Source organism: Balaenoptera musculus, chromosome 10, assembly GCF_009873245.2.
Source record: "Balaenoptera musculus isolate JJ_BM4_2016_0621 chromosome 10, mBalMus1.pri.v3, whole genome shotgun sequence".
NCBI classification, from domain to species: domain Eukaryota; kingdom Metazoa; phylum Chordata; class Mammalia; order Artiodactyla; family Balaenopteridae; genus Balaenoptera; species Balaenoptera musculus.
The window spans coordinates 100,672,032-100,695,154 of NC_045794.1; the positions used below are offsets into that span (position 1 = coordinate 100,672,032).

At 41.0% G+C, this 23,123-nt stretch overlaps 1 protein-coding gene across 1 annotated transcript in view; it reads left to right on the forward strand.

Annotated features, from left to right (window-relative positions):
- The window catches only part of ATXN10 (ataxin 10), a 153,781-nt gene that overhangs the window by 57,496 nt on the left and 73,162 nt on the right, over positions 1–23,123 (forward strand). The window contains exons 8-9 of the mRNA XM_036865586.1: positions 3,855–3,963; positions 5,737–5,906. Of these exons, the coding sequence (XP_036721481.1) occupies positions 3,855–3,963; positions 5,737–5,906 (279 nt within the window). The remainder of the gene's footprint in view (positions 1–3,854; positions 3,964–5,736; positions 5,907–23,123) is intronic.

Below are 23,123 nucleotides of genomic sequence, written 5' to 3' on the forward strand. Positions count from 1 at the left end.
GACCCACAGCATTTCCTGGAGGGCTGTGTGTGACACTGCGGACCTGTTAACTCCCACAGTAAATGTAGGCCGCGATTATGCTTGTTCTGCCATGTAAGGGTATCTCCTTCTTTGTGAAAATACTTTCTTCAAGGTTGCTTTGCTGTTGATTTTCTGTGCTGGATCAGAGAGGCCATGTCAGGTCTCGCGGTAAGGTCAGTATTTTAATTCTCCTTTCTGTGGTAGCAGAAAGCTTTACTTGTAGGCTGCTTCTCTTTCTGGAGATAGAGTTGCCTCTGTTTCCAGCAGGAGGAGCAGCGAGCTGTGCTTCAAGGAAGTTTCAAAAAGGAATTTTCCAGGAGACAGAAAATGAAGTACACTTAGTACTTGTTAAATCACAGCTTTGAACTTTTTCAAGGCACTTATATTCAAAGTATAGATGATTTCAGTGTTTTACCAAGAAGTTACCTGATGTAACTTTTTATGTTTAGGAAAAGTTATATTTTTCACACTTCTTTCTTTAAAGGTGGGAGGAATTATTATGCATTAATAGATAGAAAATTGTAGATAGTTATTTTTTTTTGAAAAACCCAAATAGTTAACTTTTTGAAAATTCATTGATCTATATACTCATGACTTGTACTTGTTAATGTATATATGGTATCCTTTAAGGTTGAAGTTTAGAAAAAAGCCATAGTAGTATTTAAGAAGGACCTGTACCTCAATATTAAATATACCATAAACCTCATAGTGTATCGGAGCTGGCCTCTACCAACCTCTGAGAGTCAGTTATTAATTAATATGCAGAAATTTGTGAGCTTGGTAGTTTGAAGTCGGCCACAGTAGAAGTGTTTATACCATTCACTGCTGAATCCACTGCCAGTTTACCAGCAAACCACTGCATTTACCCATTTGTGATATTTTTAGGACAAGACATCCAATAAAGTTCTCATGATGCTATGACCTAAAAATCAGAATGAAAATAGATGTTTTTAATAGCATCAGTTTTTAAATTTATTTAATTGTTTGGCTTTAAAATTCTGAGGTTTTATTCGTGTGTTCCTTTATACAAATACTCTTAGGTTCTCATATTAACATACCTGTTTCTGTCCTTTGGTAAATTTTGGCGTACTACTTGTTTCCAGTTTTTGGTGTGTTTTTGTCAGCTGTAGTATGCTTATTTTTTAAGATTGAAGAGTCAGTTTAGCTTTATCTTGAGTCTCAGTCTTGTCACTTGCTGTAGTGAAACTTGCCTTTCTTATGAAATATTTTCTTTGTTGTAAGAAAAAATAATTCAAGCCAAATGCTGTGGAACAGAAGGTTAAGAACTCCTCTTTTTCACCCATCCCCCCATCTATTTTCTACAGATATATCAGCGTATACTTTTTTCCTTCCGAAAGTTTTTTGTATATACACACCTATACATTTTGTTGCTTTTTTGAGACACAATATACTATATATTCTATCCTGGAACTTCCTTTTCATCCCCATTCTTGTTTCATCAACAATCCCACCCATTCTTATGCCAGTTGCCCCCGATTCAAAGAGGGCTCCCACATAGTTCATCAGTTAATAGTTTACATGTGTCTCTAAAAGATAAGGAGTCTTCATACATAAGTAAAATACAGTTAGCACATCTGAAAACTTAATAAAATTTTAATATCAAATGAACAGTATTCAAATGTTCCCCATTGTCTAATATTCTTTTTCAAGTTTATTTCTTTGAATCAGGATATAAGGGCATACATTGCAATTGGCTGCTGTATCTTAAATCTCCTTTGACTAGTTTCCCCTTTCCTCTTCCTCCTCCTCTCTTTTTTTTCCACCTTTGCTCATTTTCTGTTGAACTGGATTGTTTCACCTGTACAGTTTCCTACAGTTTCCTTTTTGATGAGGATATCTCCATGGTGGGGTTTAACATACCCCCTCTTTTCCTGCATTTCCTGTGAAGAATAATTCCTTCCAGAGGCTTATTCAGATTTGGGTTAGGTCTTTTTTTTTTTTTTTTTTCCTCTTTCTAGTATATTTCATTGTTGGTGATAAGTACTTTCATCAAGAGTCATATAATGTCTGGTTGTCTCTCTTTGTAATGTTAGCAGTTGTTAATGACTATTGCCTAGATCCATTAATTCTTTGCAGGTTGTGAAATGGTATTTGGACTCTATCATTCATTTTTTATTTTTTAGCTGGAATATTTTATAAAGAGAAACTTCTAATAAACTATTAGGTTATGCAAGGTTCATTTTGATTAAGAAAAACAGAATAAATGGTTGATCCCCCCCCCCCTTTGATTACCAGTCTTCAAAGTATTGAGCTGGTTTTATGGCATCATACAAAGTTGATGAGTGAGTTGTTTAGTTTTACTTTAATCGTTATTATGAAGTCATGGCTTGTAAACCACTGGATTTGTTTTCAGTCCATTTTAGCAGTAATTCTTCCTAATGGTTTCACGTGCCATTGCTGGCCGGGGGAGCCTCTTCAAGTTGCTTCTGATTCCTTCTGACATGATCCGAGGAGACTCTGATAGCTGCCTTGCTCTCTGGTATGACAAGGTGTCCAGGGTCATCTCGTATGTGCTCTGCTCCAGACCTATAGCCAATCAGCCATTTCTTGAAGGAGAAGTGGTATCCGAAGATGACCGTCTGGGCAACTACTCATTTAATAAAAGAGGATGCAGACGCTGTGCTAAATAAGTTAATGGATTTGCTCCAGTCTTCTAAACAGACTTCTAATCTAGATATTTTCTCCTAACTTTTAAACTAGCAAGCGAAAGCTATTAAAATTAAAGACACAAAAAATGTGTTTCTTGCTATTTGAGATTTCAGAATACTATATTAAAATATTATCTCCTGGGGACTTACCTGGCAGTCCAGTGGTTAAGACTTTGCGTTCCAGTGCAGGAGGTGTGGGTTCGATCCCTGGTCGGGGAGCTAAGATCCCACATGCGTCGTGGCCAAAAAACCAAAACATAGAGCATGTTGTAACAAATTCAATAAAGACTTTAAAAGTGGTCCACATCAAAGAAATCTTTAAAAAAAAATACTGTCTCCTAATTGGAGAATAATAAATACACATTTAGAATTTTAAAAAGGAAATAACTTGTTTTTCTTTTGAAGAACATTATGTGAGATAATAAACGGTTAAATTTATATTATTTACCACATTTTGTCAAATAATGTGCACCGTAAAAATGAAGTAAAAAAATCTGTGCAAAAATTACATTTTAAAATTATATTTAGACTACCTAATGCCATGCAGTTAGTAGCTGGTAGTTTCTTGATCACGTACTCTATTTGATAATACGTTACTTAGTAGTTATGTGAACTAACATTTTCGAGTATCTTTTCTAAGCTACCAAGATATTGCATATAGGTTTATATTCACCCAGAAATAATCCAAGTTATTGCAGCTGAAGTTCTTTCAACCACAGCATTTTACAGGATTCCTGTGGACAAGAAATTAATGTATTTCATGGGATATTTGTATCTTTAAAGTAGAACTTGCTTGCTGGGAACGCTTTAAAAAGAAAGTATTTGCATAAATGTTATGTACATAGCTAGTAATTTTGAACATTTATTCCACTGTTGGAAGGTATTTTTGCTTGAATAAGAACTTTTCTGACTCTTTGCTCCAAGAAGACACATAATGACACGTAATCTTGCATTCTTGATAGCAGATGTCTGCTGTTGGTGAAAATGATTATTCCTGTACATGTTTAATACTTCTGTTTTGTTCTTGATGTTCTGGTTCTCTGTGTAGATGTTACAAGCACTGTCTCTTGAATATTTTTTGTAATATTTCATTCTCCTACAGTTACTTAACAATAGTCAAATCATTTAGCTTACCTTAAAAGTCATATTTTCTTTTCCTTTTAGGAGGCACTGGCTACAATTAGGCTTCTTGATGTCCTTTGTGAAATGACTGCTAATACTGACCTGCTCGGCTATCTACAGGTTTTTCCTGGCTTGCTGGAAAGAGTGATTGGTGAGTGAAATATCGCACATATTATTTTATTTATTTATTTATGTATTTATATATGTTTTATTTATTTATTTATTTGGCTGCGCCGGGTCTTTAGTTGCAGCATGCGGGATCTTTGGTTGCAGCGTGTGGGATCTTTGGTTGCAGCATGAGGGATCTTTAATTGTGGCATGCATGCGGGATCTAGTTCCTTGACCAGGGATTGAATCTGGGCCCCCTGCATTGGGAGCGTGGAGTCTTAACCGCTGGACCACCATGGAAGTCCCCATGTTATTTTTAACTAAAAAATCTTTGACTTGTCATACTGTAGTATAAGTTCAAACACAGATCCTTAATTTTCAGTGTATTAGTATATTTTTGAGATTTTTTGGAATATTTTTTCTTGAAAGGAATCACAGTGTTTTGGTAACAGCTCAGGCTTTTGCCACTTACCTGCTGTTTGTGATGCCTAATCAGCTGATGAGGATATTAATCCTGTTACACAGGGTGCCCATAGTGGGTGTTCCATCAGTAGTGGTTGTGATGGTGATGATGGAGGGGGCAGTTACGACAGTGATGGGGGTGTTATGACAGTGATGGGGTTTCGACGATGTTGGCGATTTTCATGCTCCTATAGTTTTACCAGATTTGTTAGTAAATTTTTCCAGTTACACTTATGGAACATGAAGAATATTGCTGTACCCGCAGTACTGATAATTATGTATTCTGTTCTTATAAGAAAACTGTTTTAAACAAGAAGCCATTGCTTGAAATCTTCCCATCGTTGCTAAAAAGCTGTTTGCAAAATAATTCATCTACAACCTGTTCCTTGTGCTTAGCCATGCTTATGGTTGCTCTTCAGTGTTTGCTATTTTTTTCTTTAAAAAAAAGATTATACTTATTCTGGAGACCCATATGCTAAGAAAGATGAATTGGTGTCTAGATGGGTAGATGAGTTAGCAGTGAGCTTTAGGAGATATTTAGAATCGCATATCAGTGTTTTATTTTGAACGCGGTGCTTCCAGTGATAATTAAAATAAGGCATCACAAACCTGAGAAACTGAATCATCGTGGGAAAAGCACGTGTTTGGAGCCAGGGCAAACATGGGTTGTCAGCCCAACTCTGCCCAATTACTAACTTCTCTGAGCCCGATTTCTTCACTATAAAATTGGGAAAGTGACCTGCCTTTAGTAACTTTATTGAGAGTGTTAAATGAGATAATGTGAAAACATTTAATAAAGCTTCTGGAAGATTGTCTACTTTCATAGGCTGCCTACAAGCATTTCATAGAGTATAACAATGTTAAGTTATTTCTTCTGAGGGTAGCCAAAATAGATTAATGGGGAACACATGCTGCCTTCTGATTATCTGGACAATGAGAAAAAAAATCAGCATGCTTCTTGGTTTTTGTCATATGGCTCATTACAGATAGGTGTTGCAAGTTAGACTTAGCTGACTGTAGTTGTCACATGAGTTCCTTCATAAAGTAGTTGGAATTGGAAACCTTTTACTAGGACAGATGGTAGAAAATTTTTAGCTAACTTTTCTTTGTGGATAAATAGAAAGTCCAGGTGGGGGTAATCATTTTGGCTTATCTGCAAAACTAGAGCCATGAAAAATTCTAAAGCAAAAGCAGAAGAGCCTTCTAATTGTTATTTTAAAGAAAGCTTTCAGTACTCTACCTGTATTTTATTTTAATCCATTAAAATAAATTAGATTTATTTATGGGAATCTAGTACAAAATGTAAAAATAAAAATTTTTCTATGGAAAATGAAGTTTATTGTTTTTGTCATAGAACTTTTACAAGTGATTCATGTAGCTGGCAGTGACACCGTAAACATCTTCAGCACCTGTGCTTGCATAAAAGCAGACGGTGACATCTCAAATATGGCTGAAGGCTTCAAGTCTCATCTCATTCGTCTGATTGGAAATCTGTGTTACAAGAATAAAGATAACCAAGACAAGGTACGGTTCTTTCTTAGTATGTTTCATACATATGTGGCTTTATTTAGAATATAATATTTAGGATTCAGAATCTGTTCACTTTTGGGGAATGAAGCTTGAGGTGCTTAGAAAGTAGCTTGAGGTATATCTATATGCATATATTACCACAGATAAACATAATGTGTCATATTTGTTTGTATTAGGGTTTGTATTTTTGTAATTCTGCGTTGTGTTTGTCCATAGTGTGTTTGAGCCAGTCTCCTTTCTTTTAAATAGTCAATGCTGTCCTAAGTCTGTGCATTTAAACACACTGTTTGTTTATATAGAGAACAGTGAATGAAAAATAGAACCTAGAAATTTTCAAACACATAGTAGACGTTTAATAAACAGTAGTTTTTATTGACTGTTATCTTAAAAAACAAACAAACCGATGGACCTAGAGTCTGTCATACAGAGTGAAGTAAGTCAGAAAGAGAAAAACAAATACCGTATGCTAACACATATATATGGAATCTAGAAAAATGGTACCGATGAACCTAGTGGTAGGGCAGGAATAAAGATGCAGACGTTGAGAATGGACTTGAGGACATGGAGGGGGGAAGGGGAGGCTGGGACGTAGTGAGAGTAGCATGGACATATATACACTGCCAAATGTAAAATAGATAGCTAGTGGGAAGCTGCTGCATAGCACAGGGACATAACTCGGTGCTTTGTGAACACCTAGAGGAGTGGGATAGGGAGGGTGGGAGGGAGACTCAAGAGGGAGAGGATATGGGGATATGTGTATACATAGGGCTGATTCACTTTGTTGTACAGCAGAAACTAACACAACATTGTAAAGCAGCTATACTCCAATAAAGATGTATAAAAAAACAAACAAAAAAACAAACCTTAACATCTGTGCCCTACATTTATGGATGATAGCATCATAAGCATTTCTTCCCAATATTTTGAAATAGACATGATGTTTAAGTATTAAATCTCTGAAAACTCAATAGACTGCCATTAGAAACCTCTTTTGTGCTGAATAGCTTAGGGGTAATTGTATAGATAATGTGAGAGGGTGATTAAAAAGAGATGGCAGGAGAATTGGACCATATGCTTCATACTGAACAAGTCTGCCTGTATTTTTCCAGAGTTTTACTTTGGGTGGCATTTGTTTTGCTTCATCAGATATTGAATATGTGTGTGGCAGGTTATATTTTTTCCAAGATGGCTGCAGAAGTACCTCACCATTCTGCATGTATTCCTGCAATGTGACTTTGCCACTCCCCCATCAGGCGTTAGATTTATTTCTCCATCCTCTTGAATCTAGATGACTAAGGCCCTGTGACTGCTTTGAATAATAAAATATGGTGGGAGTGATCCTGTACCACTTCTGGTGTAGCCCTTGACTGGTCTGGCAGATTCTGTATCTGGCTTCTTAGAAGCCAGTCACCATGTAAGAAGTGCAGATCCCCTGAGATTACCAAGTCCACATGGAGAAGTCCTGGAGGATGAGATGCAGTGAGGAGAGAGAAAGGGACTAGTCAAGGAACACCAAGGAACCAGGCATGTAAGTGAGAAACCATCTTGGAACTGTTTAGGTAGTTGCTCAGCTCCTTCGTTCCAAGCTCAGTTCCTCAGTTGCCCAGCTGATGCCACATGAATCAGGGACAGCCTGCCTGGCAAAGCCCTTTCTGAATTCATGACCCACAACACTGTGAGAAAAAGTAAAAAATTGGGGAAAGAAAAAATTTTTGTAGGTTCTGCTTCTGTTAATGGCCCTGTAAGCTAACGTTGGACTGATCCTCTTGCAAATAATAATTATAAACTCTGGACAAAAGACAGCTATGTGATGAAGACACTCAAATTTGACACGGACAGATAGATTTTGGAATCGAAATGACAGTTGGAAGAATGGCATAGCAGAGAGTGTGCCATGCAGGGCAGTTAAAACTCTGATAGAAAATCTACAGTACTTTTAGCTTAAAGAATCAAAGGACAGTTTGGAGCAATCACAGCCTTTAGAAAGTGAAAGGGGGAATCCCGGAAAGGAGGAAGTTAAGCCCCACATTCTGTGTACCAGCCACCTAAATCCCTGCTGATGCCTGAATCAGAGATGCATGGGGCAGGCTCCAAGCAGCTAAGCTAAGGATAAGATAATTATACTGAGATTTGAGCTGCCACCCTGGAGTTTACGGTTTAAGTCCAACCAAGGTAATTACCTGCTAAAACAAAAATATCAATATTCTTTAGAGGAATATAATAGAATCTAGAATTTTCCACAGCATAGCATTCACAATGTCTAAGATAACTTACAATCCAAACTTACTTGAAACACAGAAAAATATGACCCGTTATCCAGACAAAAAAGATAACGGAGATAGACTGTGTGGTGACACACATGTTGGGTTTATCAGACAAGGATTTTAAAGCAGTTGTAACTATGCTCAAGGATGTAAAAAAAACATGCTTTGAATGAATGAATAGATAGCTTACTTATCTCAGCAGAGAAATGGAAACTATAAAAAAGAACCAGGTGGAAGTTCTAGAACTGAAAAATGCAGTATCCAAATAAAATATAAAAATTTTACTGAATGAGCTTAACAACTTGAGATGACAGAGAGTAAGTGTTCTTGGAGATAGATCAATAGAAACCATCCAGTCTAAAGAACAGAAGAAATCATCCAGTCTAAAGGACAGAGGAGAGAAAAGGTTGAAAATGGAATGGTCATCCTAAGATGCTAAGTTTTGGGGGAGTATGTTTTGCAGCATTTGATAACTGGAATGATTCCTACAGGACATGGCACAGAACGGAGCACCGGATAACTTGCTCGTTTATTGCATGGGTTTACCGTTTTGACGGCTCCTCAACTTCAAGCAGGTGTGAGTGGAGGACTACTGATCCACCCTTGGAAAATTACTGGACTGATTTTTGTAAGAGAAAGTTGATAGAGGATAAAACACTTTACCTTTTTTTAATGACCAAGACTGCCTTTCTTCAGGAGCACAAAAGAGGTGGTTTTCTTGTGTTTACCTAATCTTTTGTTGCTAATTTGGATTGGCTTCTTAAAGGAACAAAATGTAGTAACCCTTAAAAGGCTTATGAAATAACTCACTGAAGTCAGGATCAGATTGCGCCGTAAGTAAATACGGAGTGTGCCCGAGTGCTGCTCTGGAGAGGTCGCGGGGCTCACAGGAAGTCTATAGTGTGTCCTTCACGTGTGCAGTTGCTAATAGCACTGCTGACTTCTGAGCAAACACTCTTGAAGGTATGAAGGAGTTCATTCTTTGAGTGTAAGAATGCCTCTGTTTCTCCTACTTTTTTTACCTACGCCAACAAAAAGCTTAACCTGAAAGCATTACTTGTGGGATTTTTTTTTCTCTTTCCAAAGAATCTACCACAGCATAACAGTCTTGCAGCCAAATCCTGATTCCGTCTGAGCGTTAGAGACATTAGCCTTGCTCATTGATGCCTCAAAGGATGGAGTTCACTAGCACTTGACGACTTTAGTAATAATTTTGGAGAGATGGATGGTTATGTAGCAGGTCTTTATCACCATGCCATTAATTTTCATTGTATTGTCTGGATGGATTGTCCCACTTCTCTGCAAATTGGGGCCTAAAGGGATGTTTGGCTCTTTCTCTACTCTAAGACTCAAAGTATGAGTTAGGGGGATTTTGTATCATTGAGCTTAATTTAGTTCATCCCTCACCCAGAGGGAAAAAGGGACTCACGATTTGTTTAGTGTCTACTATGTCCAGTGTTGTGCTTAGTGAACTACATGTATTATCCACTTTAATCTTTGCATCAGCCCTGCAAATCCGGTTCTGCCGACCACACTGTAGGGAGAGGCCATCAGTTAGTGATTTGCAGAGTCCAGAGTAGAATTTAGATTTGTCTGTGAGCTCCTGGGCCTGTGCTCTCTCCCCTGTACCATGGAGCTTCTCATTTGGGAGCTCTCCAAGGGTTTGGAGAAGGGGTTTAAAATAGACTTCCTGAATGGCTTGAGACCGAAGATGCTGGAGGCTGGTGAACCCTGCTCTCCCAGGCCAGCCAGCCCCCTTGGGCCTGCTCTTGGTCCAAGTCTGCCACCCGTTTGCTGCTCACATCCCTGTCTCTGATTCATCCATGCATCAAATGTGGATGGTCCCAGCCTTGGACCCTGAGATGGATAAGACAGACAGGTGTGTCCTCCTGTGCATCTTCCCCTCTAGGAGCACCGAGGGGCCATTCTTGCCTCATTGAACTGGAATCCCAGAGTTACTGACACACACTTCCTGGAATCTTTGTGTACTCCCTGACTGCTCTGAGGTTTGACCAGAAGCCATTTAAGCCCAGCCTGGTCTCTGTGCTTGTCTGTGTAACTTTGTTCATTGCATTGAGTGCGTGCCCACCTGCTGATGGCTCCCCCTGTAGTTAGTTATGTGGCCCTTTCCCTGTTACAAAGTTCTTTTCATCTGCATTAGTTCTTTGGAACCTTTTGACACCTCTGTGGAAAAGGCTGAAAAGATATTATCATCATTTTCTAAATGAAGAAACCAAGGCTCAGAGAGACTAAGTGTGATTTAATTCAGCTAGCATTTATTGGCTGGAAACTGCTATGTGCCACGTGCTCTGGGGAAGACAGACTCACCTCAGTAGGGAGATCCGCACGGGCACTAGCAGCTCTAACCAGAGTCCCTGTGGGGAGGGCTGTCGGAGAGGAGCAGATGAGTGACGTGGTCCTCCGGTCTGGCTGTGCCAGTGCCTGGAGTAGCCCTGTCTCAGCCAGGACGGGAGCTGGCCTGCACCACAGTAGCAGGAAGGGCAATCATCTTCCTTTCCATTTGTGTCTTTGGGCAGTGTTTAAGAGGATCAAGTTGCCTGGTTTCAGATTGAAAATCTGCTCAGAAATTTATCTTACCCAGTCTTCCATGAATCTTGAACTCTTAGGCCTGTACACATGATGGATTGTAGTATTTCCTGAATTGTAAAGGAATTTCTAGACTTCCCTTTACCAAGTCATGGTAGGGAGATGTGCTTAACTACTTAGCGACTTCTTACCTTGTGTTGTGTGCTCGACTTACGTGGTATTTTCTTGCTTCATCTGTAGTGGTTAGCTTACTTTTAAAACCGTTGTGGACCTGAAATGGAGATTTTATTTTGGTTTCTATTGTGAGAAGCACATGGGTATTAATGCTGTAAATATGAAGAAAGCATTCTCCAGCTTCTTCTTTGTTAGAATAAGGAGTGTATAGTTTACTTTTTTTCTTCCCCATTCTTCTTTTCTTTGCTATTGTCACGAATTCTTTAACTGAATGCTTTATTAGAAGAAAAACCAAACATGGTTTTTGTTTTTGTTTTTCCATAAAGCTAAATGCATTATCAAACATGGATGAGCAGGTGATCTAGTTTCTCTACCTTCTTTTTCCCCCAAAGAAACCATATTGACTAAGGTGGGCCATCCACTGTTTTGGCTACTGAATCCATTCTGCCAAAGGTTTTGTGGAAATGCTGTTCAGTTTCTTCTCTTCCTCCTCCTCCTCCTGATAGAAAAGATTGCTAGCATTCACACATGTTTGATCCCATGTGTTCAAACATATGCACGCATAAAGCTTTCATTAAAGGCATAACTTCATTTTAAAAATAAGCCTGTCCTATATGGAAAAGTTCAAAGTGTAAAGACAATAAACTGTTTGACCACCCCAATTTGGAATAATCTATTTTGAAGGTAGGTTTCACTTTTATATACACATATATATGAAATCTTTGTGTTACATTTTTCATTAAAATGTTTTACCCATTGTGTGATTCCCAACATCTAAACTGTACCTGCTACATAGTAAGCATTCAGTAAATTTTTCTTGAATGAGAATTTATTTTAAAATATTTGTCATCTGTCCACTACATACTGAGCACAGTTTTAGATGCTGAAAATATAAAGCAGGTAAGACACAGGCCTCCTCTTCAAGGAGTCTTAATTTAACTATAAAATGTCCTGACTATATTTGCAAACAAAGACATGTAGTAAAAATAAAATAACTTTTTTAAACAAAAATTAATATTCTTCTAAATTCTGGGTTCTGTAATTATTTTTGAAAGTCTTTTATGTTTAGGATATATTTGAATATATTCTAACTTATTGTAATTTGCCTTATTTTTATTTGATTTATCCATATCTATATTTTAGACTGTTAGGACATCTATATAGCATAATATTTGCAAATAATTTAAAAATTTTTTAATCTGAAGTTTAGGCTTTGTAGATCTGATTGCACTTTTTTCATTAACCTTAAAGTTTTAGACTAAATTTATGATTGTTAAGCATTCGTAACACGATTTTTTTCGAGGGGGGGGGTAACCTTTCACATCCAGATGGGAGAAGCCGTGAGCAGGCAAACTATTAAATCGTTTTTAAAAATGATTTCTTTCTATCTGAAATGTTCTTAAGCAGCATATTCAGCTATTAAATCATGAAACTTAAAAAAATCTCTTGCTATTTCCTAATTATTTTCTTAAGGTTATTGCTCTTATCAGGGGTCAGTCCTTGTCTTCTGCGTCAGTGCTGGCTGACTTAACAGTTACCCGGAGAATTGACTGAGTGAGTGTTCTGCAGAGAAATGAGCGCTTGACAAGTGTGTGCTGGTGTTTCCTTTGTGCTGCTCTAGAGTGGGTTGAGGTGGCAGGGCCCTTGGTGCTCTGTCCTCCCACAAGGCCAGCACCTGCCTTCTTGGCCTGTGCCTGCCCTGTGTGGGCTTCCCAGCCTGCATTCTTTACCCCAGGGGCCTTAACTTGGCCTTTAGAACTGAAGGTCATGAGGTGCCTCCTCCTCAAAACCTTCTGAGGTCAGTGCAGGGAAGCTTTCTAGCCCCCGCTCCCCTCTGTACCCTGTCAATCTACTCCTTACTCCCCTGCTTTATACTCCCCCCACCCTCAGTTTCTGTATGTAAATACATTATCAGTTGTTAATTCTGGTGCATATTGCAGCATATGTGTGCTGTTGTTTTTACTTAAGACTTTAGTGTGATACGCATCCATAAACTGACCCCTGGCAAAACCATGACATACACAAAATCTGACTTTAGTGTCACTCAGTTTTACTTTAGTGAGTACAAGTGGTACCTTCCTAATCATCCTCCACCACCACCACCACTTTTCCTTGCTTCTCCCTTGAGGATTAGTCTTCTGTGAAACCCCTTTCCCTAGATCTCCGTGGATGATAATGGCTAATGCCCTCTTTCCCAGACACGTATTTTTCCATTTTTACAGGAAGCTTCAATACCATAACTCTATGCCTGACTATCTGGGGAATTCCAGATAGGCTATTGAAAATGTCCTGACATTGGGCTCTCCTGGCACTGGCTCCTCTGTCTTCCCTCGGCTTGTAACATTTGGATCCATAAATATGAGTGATGCTTATGGGGGAACCTTACAACAGACGGGAGGCTTGGGATAGCGCAGAGAATCCAGACAAGTCTTAGAGAAGCCCACATTTGCCTCTTAATTTCACCACTTTTTAGCTGTATAAAGTATAAATTGGGACATGTGACTTAACCTCTGAATCTCAGCTTCTTCATATGTAAAGTGGAAACTGTTACACCTACCTCACCGGGTGGGAAGGATTAAATGTGATCACTTACATAAAGCATCTAATAGCGTGTCTTGGTGTCTGGTGTTGCTTACCACCTCCTGCTCTCCCCTCCCGCACCAACCTCACTGTAAATGAGCAGATCTAGTTCATTTCAGTGTCTCCCCATTGTATGTATTTAAATGGAAATTTGTACACATTTCACAGGTGTTTACAGAAACCCTCATATTGTGTATTCTCTGTTTATTACTTTTCTAATAGATGGGACTTTTGGGAGGAAGCAGAGTGAAAGCAAATATGAGAACTTTCTTTAGGATGAGAATTTTTTTTTTTCTCTTCAGTTTGACCACAGATGCTTTCTGAGTTGACTTTCTCTTTCGTTATTATTGAGTAGAGAGCTGAAGTGTTTTCTGTGTGGATACCAAAATCTGTTCTAGCTCAATCCCGAGAGTGTGTTAAGGAACTTTTAAATTACAGGTGTATGGCCCATCTCAGTTAGACTCTGTGTTTTCCGTCTGTCAGAAGCACGTTGCACAGAATCCCAGCTTATTGATTCGAAGATTGAATGTATAGGCAAGAGCTGGCTTGCTTAGAATTCCACTTCTTTGTAATGTAATCCCAGTTCAAGAAATATGTCAAAATTCATAAATCAAACCGTCACCATTAGTTTCCTGAACTTATAGTTCCTGTTACAGTAAATGAAATTAAAATTCCTATCTTGAGGACACATGTCATGGTTGAGTGTATTGTAAATTTTTTCTTTTGAAAGACCCACAAGCCCTTTTCTGTATCTTGTAGAGTGATCAGCTTGTTCTTTTGCAGAAAAGGCTTCATGTTGTTTAAAAGGAAGAATCATGCTAAATATATACATCAAATACAACAATTTACTGTAGTCTGTTACTGTTGCGTACTAACCAGGCTCTTCCGTGGTTCCCACTGCTCTCTTCCCCAGGAGGCTGTAAGCTCCGTGCCAGCGGGACACAGGTGTCTGGTTTAACACCTGCCACTATACCTAATGCGCAGTGTGAGGAATTAATGGGCAGTGGATGAGTGTCCAGATTTACTGGTTAGTCAGAGCTTGGGTAGTTGAGTTACCTGCTTGGAGCAGTAGCAGGCTGACGTCTGACCTCCAGACCCAGATTCTCTGCTGTGCTCCAGTGCATCCACATTCGCTGGAGAAAGACATTTGAAATCTCGGACCAACGTGTGCGAGTCCTTACGAGGGGGCACCTTTTGTAAAACAGCGCATGTGGGACTGACTTTGTTCTCGGCAGTGATCGCACTCCTTAGTTCCTGTTGCACTGTTTGCAGTAGTCTGTGACTTCTTGGAGATTAGTGTAGAAAACTGCATTTCAGGGACGTGCATATTTCTCAGAAGCATCATTTACACACATCCTAGATACCGAAAGGAAGACAGTGGGGAAGTCATTTGCCCGGGGCGACTCAGCAGTTTGTAAAAGCCTGGAATCCGATTTCCTTTACTAGGCCATGTGGTCAGTTTCTAGACTATAGGGGTTTTAAACGGATTTGTGTTTAATAGTAAAAACCATTATTTCGCAGTATCCATAACAAGAGGTATCTGAGAGACTTAGGTGAGCGGAAAACCAGCCACATAAACTGAGAGATGTACCTTGTTCCTGGATGGAAATATGGAATATTGTAAAGATATGCGTTGGTTTTAGACTCATTGTTAATTGCTAGGCCAATTACAGTCCCCTGAGGGGGGAACCCAGAATTTTGACAAAAAATGAAAATAACTGAGGAATTATCTCAACAGTATTAAAATATACCCTGAAGTTAAAATAATCAACAATGTACAGAAATCCATAGGTTAGTGAAAGAGAGCATCCTTTAGAAGCAGACACCTGAGAAGTTATAAAAAGTTAACATGTGAGAAGGAAAGCCCAGAAACCCAGAGAGAAAAGGAAAGTTTGTTATAAAAGTGAACCAGGGGTAATTGGTTAACTAGTTGGAAAAAAATCTAACCTCACCCATAACGAACACCACAATAAATCTTGGCACAGTGGTTAAGACTCTGCACTCACAATGCAGGGGCCCGGGTTCGATCCCTGGTCAGGGAACTAGATCCCACATGCGTGCCACCACTGAGGAGCCCACCAGCCTACTGCACTTAGGACCTGGTGCAATGAACCAACCAAATAAATAAATAAATAAAATATTAAAAGAAAAAGAGGAGTAAAGGGTTAAAGATGGAACCATAGAAGTCTAGATAGTATTTAGTTGATTTTTCAGAATAACCAAGGATATTTTATGGATTAGAAATAGTGAAGATTGTCATAGACTTAGCTATAAATAAATGAGAAACTCAGGCTCAAACCACCCTAAATAGGTTTACACCTGGGGTTCTGCTAAATAATAGTTGGGTGACCCTGAGCAAAGTATTTAGCCTCTTTGCAACTCAGTTTACTCAGCCAGAAAGGGGGTCATATTAGCTCTTATGGCAAAGAGCAGCTGTGAGGAGTAGATTAGATCGTCCATGTACGATGTCAGATAAGCACTCCGTCATGGTCAGCTGCATTCATACTTATGCCGACGTCAGCATTGTTGATAATATTAGAAACAATCTACTTTTCCATCCGTTGGGAATGTTTCGATAAATTATGGTGATACGATATGTAACCAATAAAACCATGTTTTCAAAGAGCATGCACCGTCTTGGCCCAGTGCTCATGACATTATGGTCAGTGGGAATTCGAAGCAGGACACAACATTGTATCTCGTAAACCCCTACTTTTATATTTTTGTATCTATCTTATATGTATATTTACACAGATACAGATGTGCATGACAAAATGACCCCAAAGAAATACACTACAACATTAATAGCAGTTATCTCTGGCTGGTAAAATTAAGGATTGGTTTCTTTTTCCCATATATTTTTTTGTAGTATTTACAGTGAATGTGAATCACTTTAATAATAATAAGAAAATACTATTAAGAAAGGAAAGGGGCATGAATGCCGAATTCTGATTTTCCTCTGTGATAAGAAGAGCGTATGCCAAGTTCATTAGTGACCAAGGTAATTCTTTCCTTGTTCTACTTTCAGAGTAGGACACCATCCTGACCCTTCCCAGCCAAGGTCTGGGGGCTTTAACAATTACAGTTTCAATCATATTTGTAGTGGAAGGATTTGAAAAAGTAAAACGTGAGCATAGGATCTGGATGATTTTGCCAACAAGTAATATCTGGGATGGAGGTGGTAGGTGGTGTGTATGTGTAAGAGACAGAGAGAGAGGGGAGAACAAATAAAGGTTATTTTTCCAATGTGTGGAACATTGAGGGGAATAGGAATTCTTATTCACCCTTTATTGTCAGGTGTTCTGATTTGGGTATATTAGCTTTTGCTGAGTGCATGAGTGCCCAAGATTTCTGTTACATATCTCAACTTAATAAAATCTGAGTGCTTTTGACATTGTGAAATTTCTTTATATCTCCCCAGGCTTCATTTCTCTGGTTAAATGAGAAAAGTGCTCTTATTTCAAATGTTAGAGAGTATTCTCCTTTTCTAAAAAAATATAATCGAACTATCTGTCACACGTCGAAAACAGTTTTGATCTTTAGCATATTTCGTGTTTTTTTGTTGTTTGGTTTTTTTCCTGGAGGATCAAAGTCGTGTTCCTATAAAAAGCCTTTTTTTCATCAACACTTGAAGTCACTATGAGGTTGCTCCCCCCGCCCCCCCTTAAAAGCCTATTGCTTATCTCATTCTGATAGAATTTAATTTCAGACCCATCACATTCTAATGGACCAAGAGTGATACTTAGTCTCAAGCTGTGAATTTAGTTTTAATTCAAATCTACTGCTGTGTTGCAGTTAAGAGTAAAAGCAGGAATAATTTTGACTCCAAATATGAACGAATGTGCTATTTGGCGGCGTGGTGTAGGCTTTTAGTTCATTTCAGCAAATCTGTATCTGCCGTATGCTGTGTATCAGCCAGTACTCCAGGCGCTGGGAATGAAGAAATGGATTTGGCCTCGTGCTTACTCTCAAGGAATTCACACTGTAAAGGGGGAGACAGGTGTGAAAATAGAGTCGAATAAGTGGTGTATGAAAAGTATTCAGAATGAGTAGTAGAAACATTCTAAATGGTCGATGTAAGTGGCTCACCTCTGAGCTTCAGGAAGAGCCCTGGGATCTAGGCCTTCAAGAGTGACTGAGAAAGAGGCAGGCAGAGAAGAGGGTTGGCCTTGCAGGCAGATTAGCACCTGTGAGCAGGTGTGTGGGACCATGTGCTGTGTGCTGGACTTAACCAGGACCGAGGGAGTGGGAGGTGGGGTGGCAGGGTGGCGGGGGACCTGGGATGGGGCCAGAGTGGAGGGCTGGCCAGCTAGGCTGTGTGGGCCTTTGTTTGCCGTACTGACGGGCTCTGAACTCCATGGGAGGAGTTGTGAGTCTTAGGACAGTTTCAGTCTTGGTAGATTCATTAAAATATCTTCCGTTTCTGAAAATGATCTATTCTGTTTCAGATCCATTTATTCCCTCATTGTGTACCCCAGCCTCCAGGGACTTTGTCCTGGTCGGATCCCGGATCCCTCCACTCTTGTCTACTTCTCTGGCTTTTCATTCTTGGCGTCACGGGTGGTACAAAGGCTGCCCAGTGGCAGGATGTCACCCAGGTCCCCTGGGCCTTCCAGAAGTTAGTCACAAAAGTGAGTCTTGTCAGCCAAGCAGAGCATTTGGGAGGTAGCCCAGGCGGGTGTTTACTGCGTGAGCTTCCCCCCGACTCCCTGCTTCTGGCGTCCTCACACTCTTACCTTCAGCACAGTGTATGGGGAAATTTTGATTTGGGGAAAAAAGAAAGTTTAAATTCCATTTTTTTTACTTGCTAAGAAGGCAGCCTTGGTACACTTTACTTCTCAGAGTCTCAGCTCCTTCACCTCTAATGAGATAACCTACTGGCCTCATGCATTTGTTCTGAGGATGAAATTATTGTTCGTGATAACGCGAGTGACTGCCCTTCACGAGTGCCTCCTAGGTGTTCCCGAGTGGGGTGTTCTGTAGAGGGTTTCGCTTATCCCATCCAGTCCCAAAGCCCGTGTGCCACCAGGTCACTCTGCCTCTCGGGGCGCGGCCTGTCGGAAGGTCCTGGCTCGGGGCCCGGCTCGCAGAGCAGCCGTCGTCCCCTCTGCTGATGCCTCCGGGAGCAGGGCCTCAGCCTCTGTGCGTTGGGCCCCTGAGGGGCAGCACCATGAGCGGGAGCCAAGGCGAGGAGAAGGCTGGGGGCCCTGCCAGTTCCTCGGCTGCCTGGGAGCTGCCCTCCCTCTGCACAAGGACGGGCTTGCCTTCCCTCGCCAGGCAGCTTCCTGGAGCCCGGGAATGCCGGAGGCCGGGCCCTGGACGGGAACACCACACGTGGTCCCTTGCTGGCCACGTTCGCCCTTGAGGCAGATAGCCTCCCAAGCCTGCCTCGGATGCGCACGCCTGCGCCGTGCTTAGGACGCCTGTGTGGTGCTGCCCTTGAGGTGGGCGGGGGAGGCCCGACTCTCCGCGACCCTCCATCTTCCCTGTGATCAGCATCACGCCGACAATTCCATTATCAGCCTTGCGGTTCCTTCAGTTCAGACCTCTGTTAACAATGCACATACACCTTGGAGAGGAAACAGTTTAAGCCCTCGTCAGGCTTTCACATATGTGTGTGATGTATTTCTGTCTTTCAGAGCAAACTCGATAATATGAGAGAGCAAACTCGATAATATGGTTAGGAGTGACCAAGACTGTCCTCCTAACCAAACCTAAAGCCTGTGGTCAGTCACTGTAGTCACTTCCTTGCTTATAGTCTTTATGCTACTAGTGGTAATAACTTGTCCACATTTGGAAGTACCTACATTTTCTTTGGGAGAAAAGGCATTAGTTACCTTGGCCACTTATTTAGATTGAAAAAATAAAATTTTAAACCTTATTTAAGACCATGGAAAAGTAAATTGCTTCTAAAATGAATAGTAACAAAGCAGTCACAATAATAGAAGCAAGCATTGCATACTGCTGACTGTGACAGACACCTGCCAAGCCCTTTACGTAAGCCAGTGCATTTATCCTCAGGTATTTCCTAGAGTAGGTGATGTTATTATCCCCATCCTACAGATTTGTAAACTGAGGCCTGTCAGGGTTAAAATACTTGCCAGTCAGTGGTGGAGCCACATGAGAACCCAGGCGGCCTGGCCCTGCGTCCCCCAGCCGCCTGCTCCTCCTGCTGCGTTCAGCGCAGACTCAGTGTTGGCCACACCTCTGTGTTGTCTGGTTGTCTGCTGAGGACATCATTAGCCAAAGACACAGTGCTTCCAGTTTCCTCCTTGTGGTCACAGATTCTAGTTCTGTTTGTAAATAAATGCATGCAGAATATCCAATATCAGCCTTTCAGGTGCAGGAGTAAAAATGATTCTCTTTGCTTATCCAGACAACTTTTAAGTAATTAATTTTCTGAGTCCAGTCTTGAAAGACTGACATTTCCAGAAAAGATAGCTATATTAAATGAAATTCTGTCTACTACTATATACTATTATATATACAGACACACATACATACATAAGCAGAGAGAATATATGTTCTTTAATCATTTAGAGACAGTAAACTATTGGCCTTAAAAGAAAACAGCTAAATAGCTATGATGAGCTTAAAGAATATTTCCAGTTTTTGTTTGACTAGAATTTTCTGAGAAGGCCCGGAGGTATCATTTCAGCCCCCTCTGCTGAGAATTGCAGGAAACCTTGTTCCCTCTTGTGAGCTGGGACAGCTGATCAGAAGTTTGCTTGTTAGGTGGGTGGGTGGGGTGTGATTGTCCTTTTCCGGGTGGACTGTTTGTATTACTGTACATCTTATGTTACAAACCCTTCCCCAAGCTGCACTTAGCTCATGTTACTCTCAGACATTTGAATAATTGGTTTAACGTGAGACTGATTTCTGAGAATGACTCATCGCTGTTTACTTGGTATGATTTAGTGACAGTGTTGAATTTACGCACTGGAAAACTCCAACAGGAAACTTTAAAAATAAGTCATTTCCATGGTAGAGTTCAGACAGGAGCGGGGTTGGAGTTTTCATCTTTTGAGGCCCGTACAGTCAGTGCAGGAGGAGGGAGGAAGAGGAGACTGAAGGACCATAGATGAGATGAGATGAGAAATACATTTTCACATGTTTTCTGAAACAGATCACACCCTCCTCCTTTTGGTGGCAAGGAGTGACTTTGGTCCGCACCTGCAGCCCTGGAACGGACAGCCTGGGGGTGTGGAGGAGGCCAGCCGGCAGGGGAAGTCTGAGCTGGGAGGGGCGGGGGGGGGGGTCGTTGACAGAAAAATCCGACTGGCAGGCCCCTGGGAGTGGGGAGGGGGAAGGCGTGTCCCTCGCCTGCTGGAATTTCAACCCTGGCAGCTCTCAACGCAAACCTCTCTCCCTCTCTCTCTCTCTCTCTCTCTCTCTCTCTCTCTCTCTCTCTCTCTCTGTCTCTCTCTCTCTCTCTCTCTTTCTCTCTGTCTCTCTCTCCCTCTCTCTCTCTCTCTCTCTCTGTCTCTCTCTCTCTCTCTCTCTTTCTCTCTGTCTCCTCTCTCTCTCTCTCTCCTCTCTCTCTCTCTCTCTCTCCAACCCAACCCAAAGAGAACTATCTCAGAGCTTCCATTTTTAAAACGCAGATGGGCAGTGGCACCCTGTGCCCTCACCCTGGGCTGAGGAGCCCTGTTCCAGCCGCGCCCCCAGCAAAGGCTAGTAGAGGCCCAGGGTGGGGAAGCCTGGCCAGAGCCAGATTCAGTCAGATTTAGAATTTTGCTGTTTTCCCTCCAGGGCCCCTGGAGAATGTGTTCCAAGGGCGGGAGGGATGTTTCACTGAGCATTTTGAAGAGAGAGAGCAATCAGTCCTTTCTGTATTATCTTTAAGATAGATTTGTTTTTAATCTCGGAAAATCATTTCTAGCAGTTTTAGAAGAAGGATATTCTTATAGCACCAGTAAATACAGATAGGATAAAACCTTTTTCAAGGAGTTTTTAGCATACTGTTTGTGAAAGTGTTTTGAAATTTTAATGTCAGAATTGTGACTAGAATTCGCATGCAAAGTAAAAGTGTTATTCTCTTAAAGTTTTTATAAACAGTTCAGCTTGGCCTTATTAGAAAATGAAGCACTGATACACTTTCTCCAATCGGTCGTACTCATTTAGGCTACATGTATTAAATTGGCATTTATTAGACTTCTGTGTACACTGTGTATTAGTTTTACTTACCTTTGTAAAAAACGGAAGAAAACACAAGTTCCGCCTTTGTGATGAGAGGGAAAAATTCGAACTACGGTTGATACTTCAAAGTTTGTACAGCAGAGAGTGACTTAGCTGTTTGTTACCAGAACGGTGCCGTCAGAAAGGCCCCACGCAGGGGTTAGGGGACCCCAGCCAGAGTCAGCCCTCCACCCCTGCCCTGCCCCCACCATCCTGAGCTTCCAGTGCTCTTGCCTGACCTTTGGCTCAGAGTTGTGCACCCTGCTCCCCTCCCTCACGTGCAAAGTAGGTCTACAGTCTCCTTAGTAGGGTCGTTGGCGAGTTGACCTGAACCACGGTGTGTGGAGCACGGGCGTACGGGGACCATCAGTATCCACTTGTAGTATTGCAGGCTTTCTAGCCGTTTCAAATTTGTGTACAAGCTCAGAGAAACCAGTCTTACTTTTATGGAATTACATACTCATGGCTTGAGATATACCCCCTCCAGTGCTGTACAATCATGATTTCTGGTTCAAAACATTCGATTCAAAGTATTGATCTTGAAAAACTGAAGTTTCTAACAGAATATCACACCAAATTTCAAGGTTGCTTTGGATGTGTTACTGTGCCCGTTCACAGTCTTGGACATTCTTGGTTAGTGCAGTGTTTCATGCTCTGACAATTACCTTTAAGATGTTGTTTTTAGGTTGCCAGGTGTTAATTTAAACACACACCAGCCTGTGTGCTTGCGCGTGCACGCATGCCTACATACTCCCGCCACAGTGCCGGGAGCTGTGATTTAAAGTGGAATTGATAGAGCAGTAGGTAATGTTTTATATTTAGGGCAAGCTCCTGATGTACAGCTTCGTGTGACATCTCGTTTTTTAAAAGCCTGAGGCATCAGTAATCTTTATAGCAAGAATTCTCATGCTGTTAGGCATTCCAGGCTTACTGTCTATTCTGCCCAGTAAATATATGGCTTTTATGGACTTATAAATCATGACAGTAGGATTCATACATATCCAAAAAAAGAAGAGATTTAAATCTTTACCAAGTTACCAAGATTTAATGTAGTTTAGCCATTATTCTTACTTAGAAGTAACATTCTTATCTAAAGGCAGTATATTTCATATCTTTGAAGGTAACTCTAAAACCTATTGCCAGAGAAACAAATATTTATTAAGAGCACCCTGTGTGCCAAGCACTCTGCCAAGTGCAGCCGAGAAGCAAGTGAAAGAAATGGCCCCCGCCCGTCAGTAGCTCAGAGCCCAGAGGAAGGTGCTAAGAGGTGAAAGACGATGGTTGCCCGCTGGGCAGTCCGACTCCGCGGTAGAGGAGAGAAGGCGGGAGGGGTGGCAGGGCAGAGCGTCCCCCACTCTGCACGGGGCTCTGGGGCAGGAGCACGGGGGATGCGGAGTCCTTAACAGTGTCGTCAGCAGAGGCCACGTTCACCTGCGTGTTCGCGAATTCCCCTCCCTCTCTCCTTCCC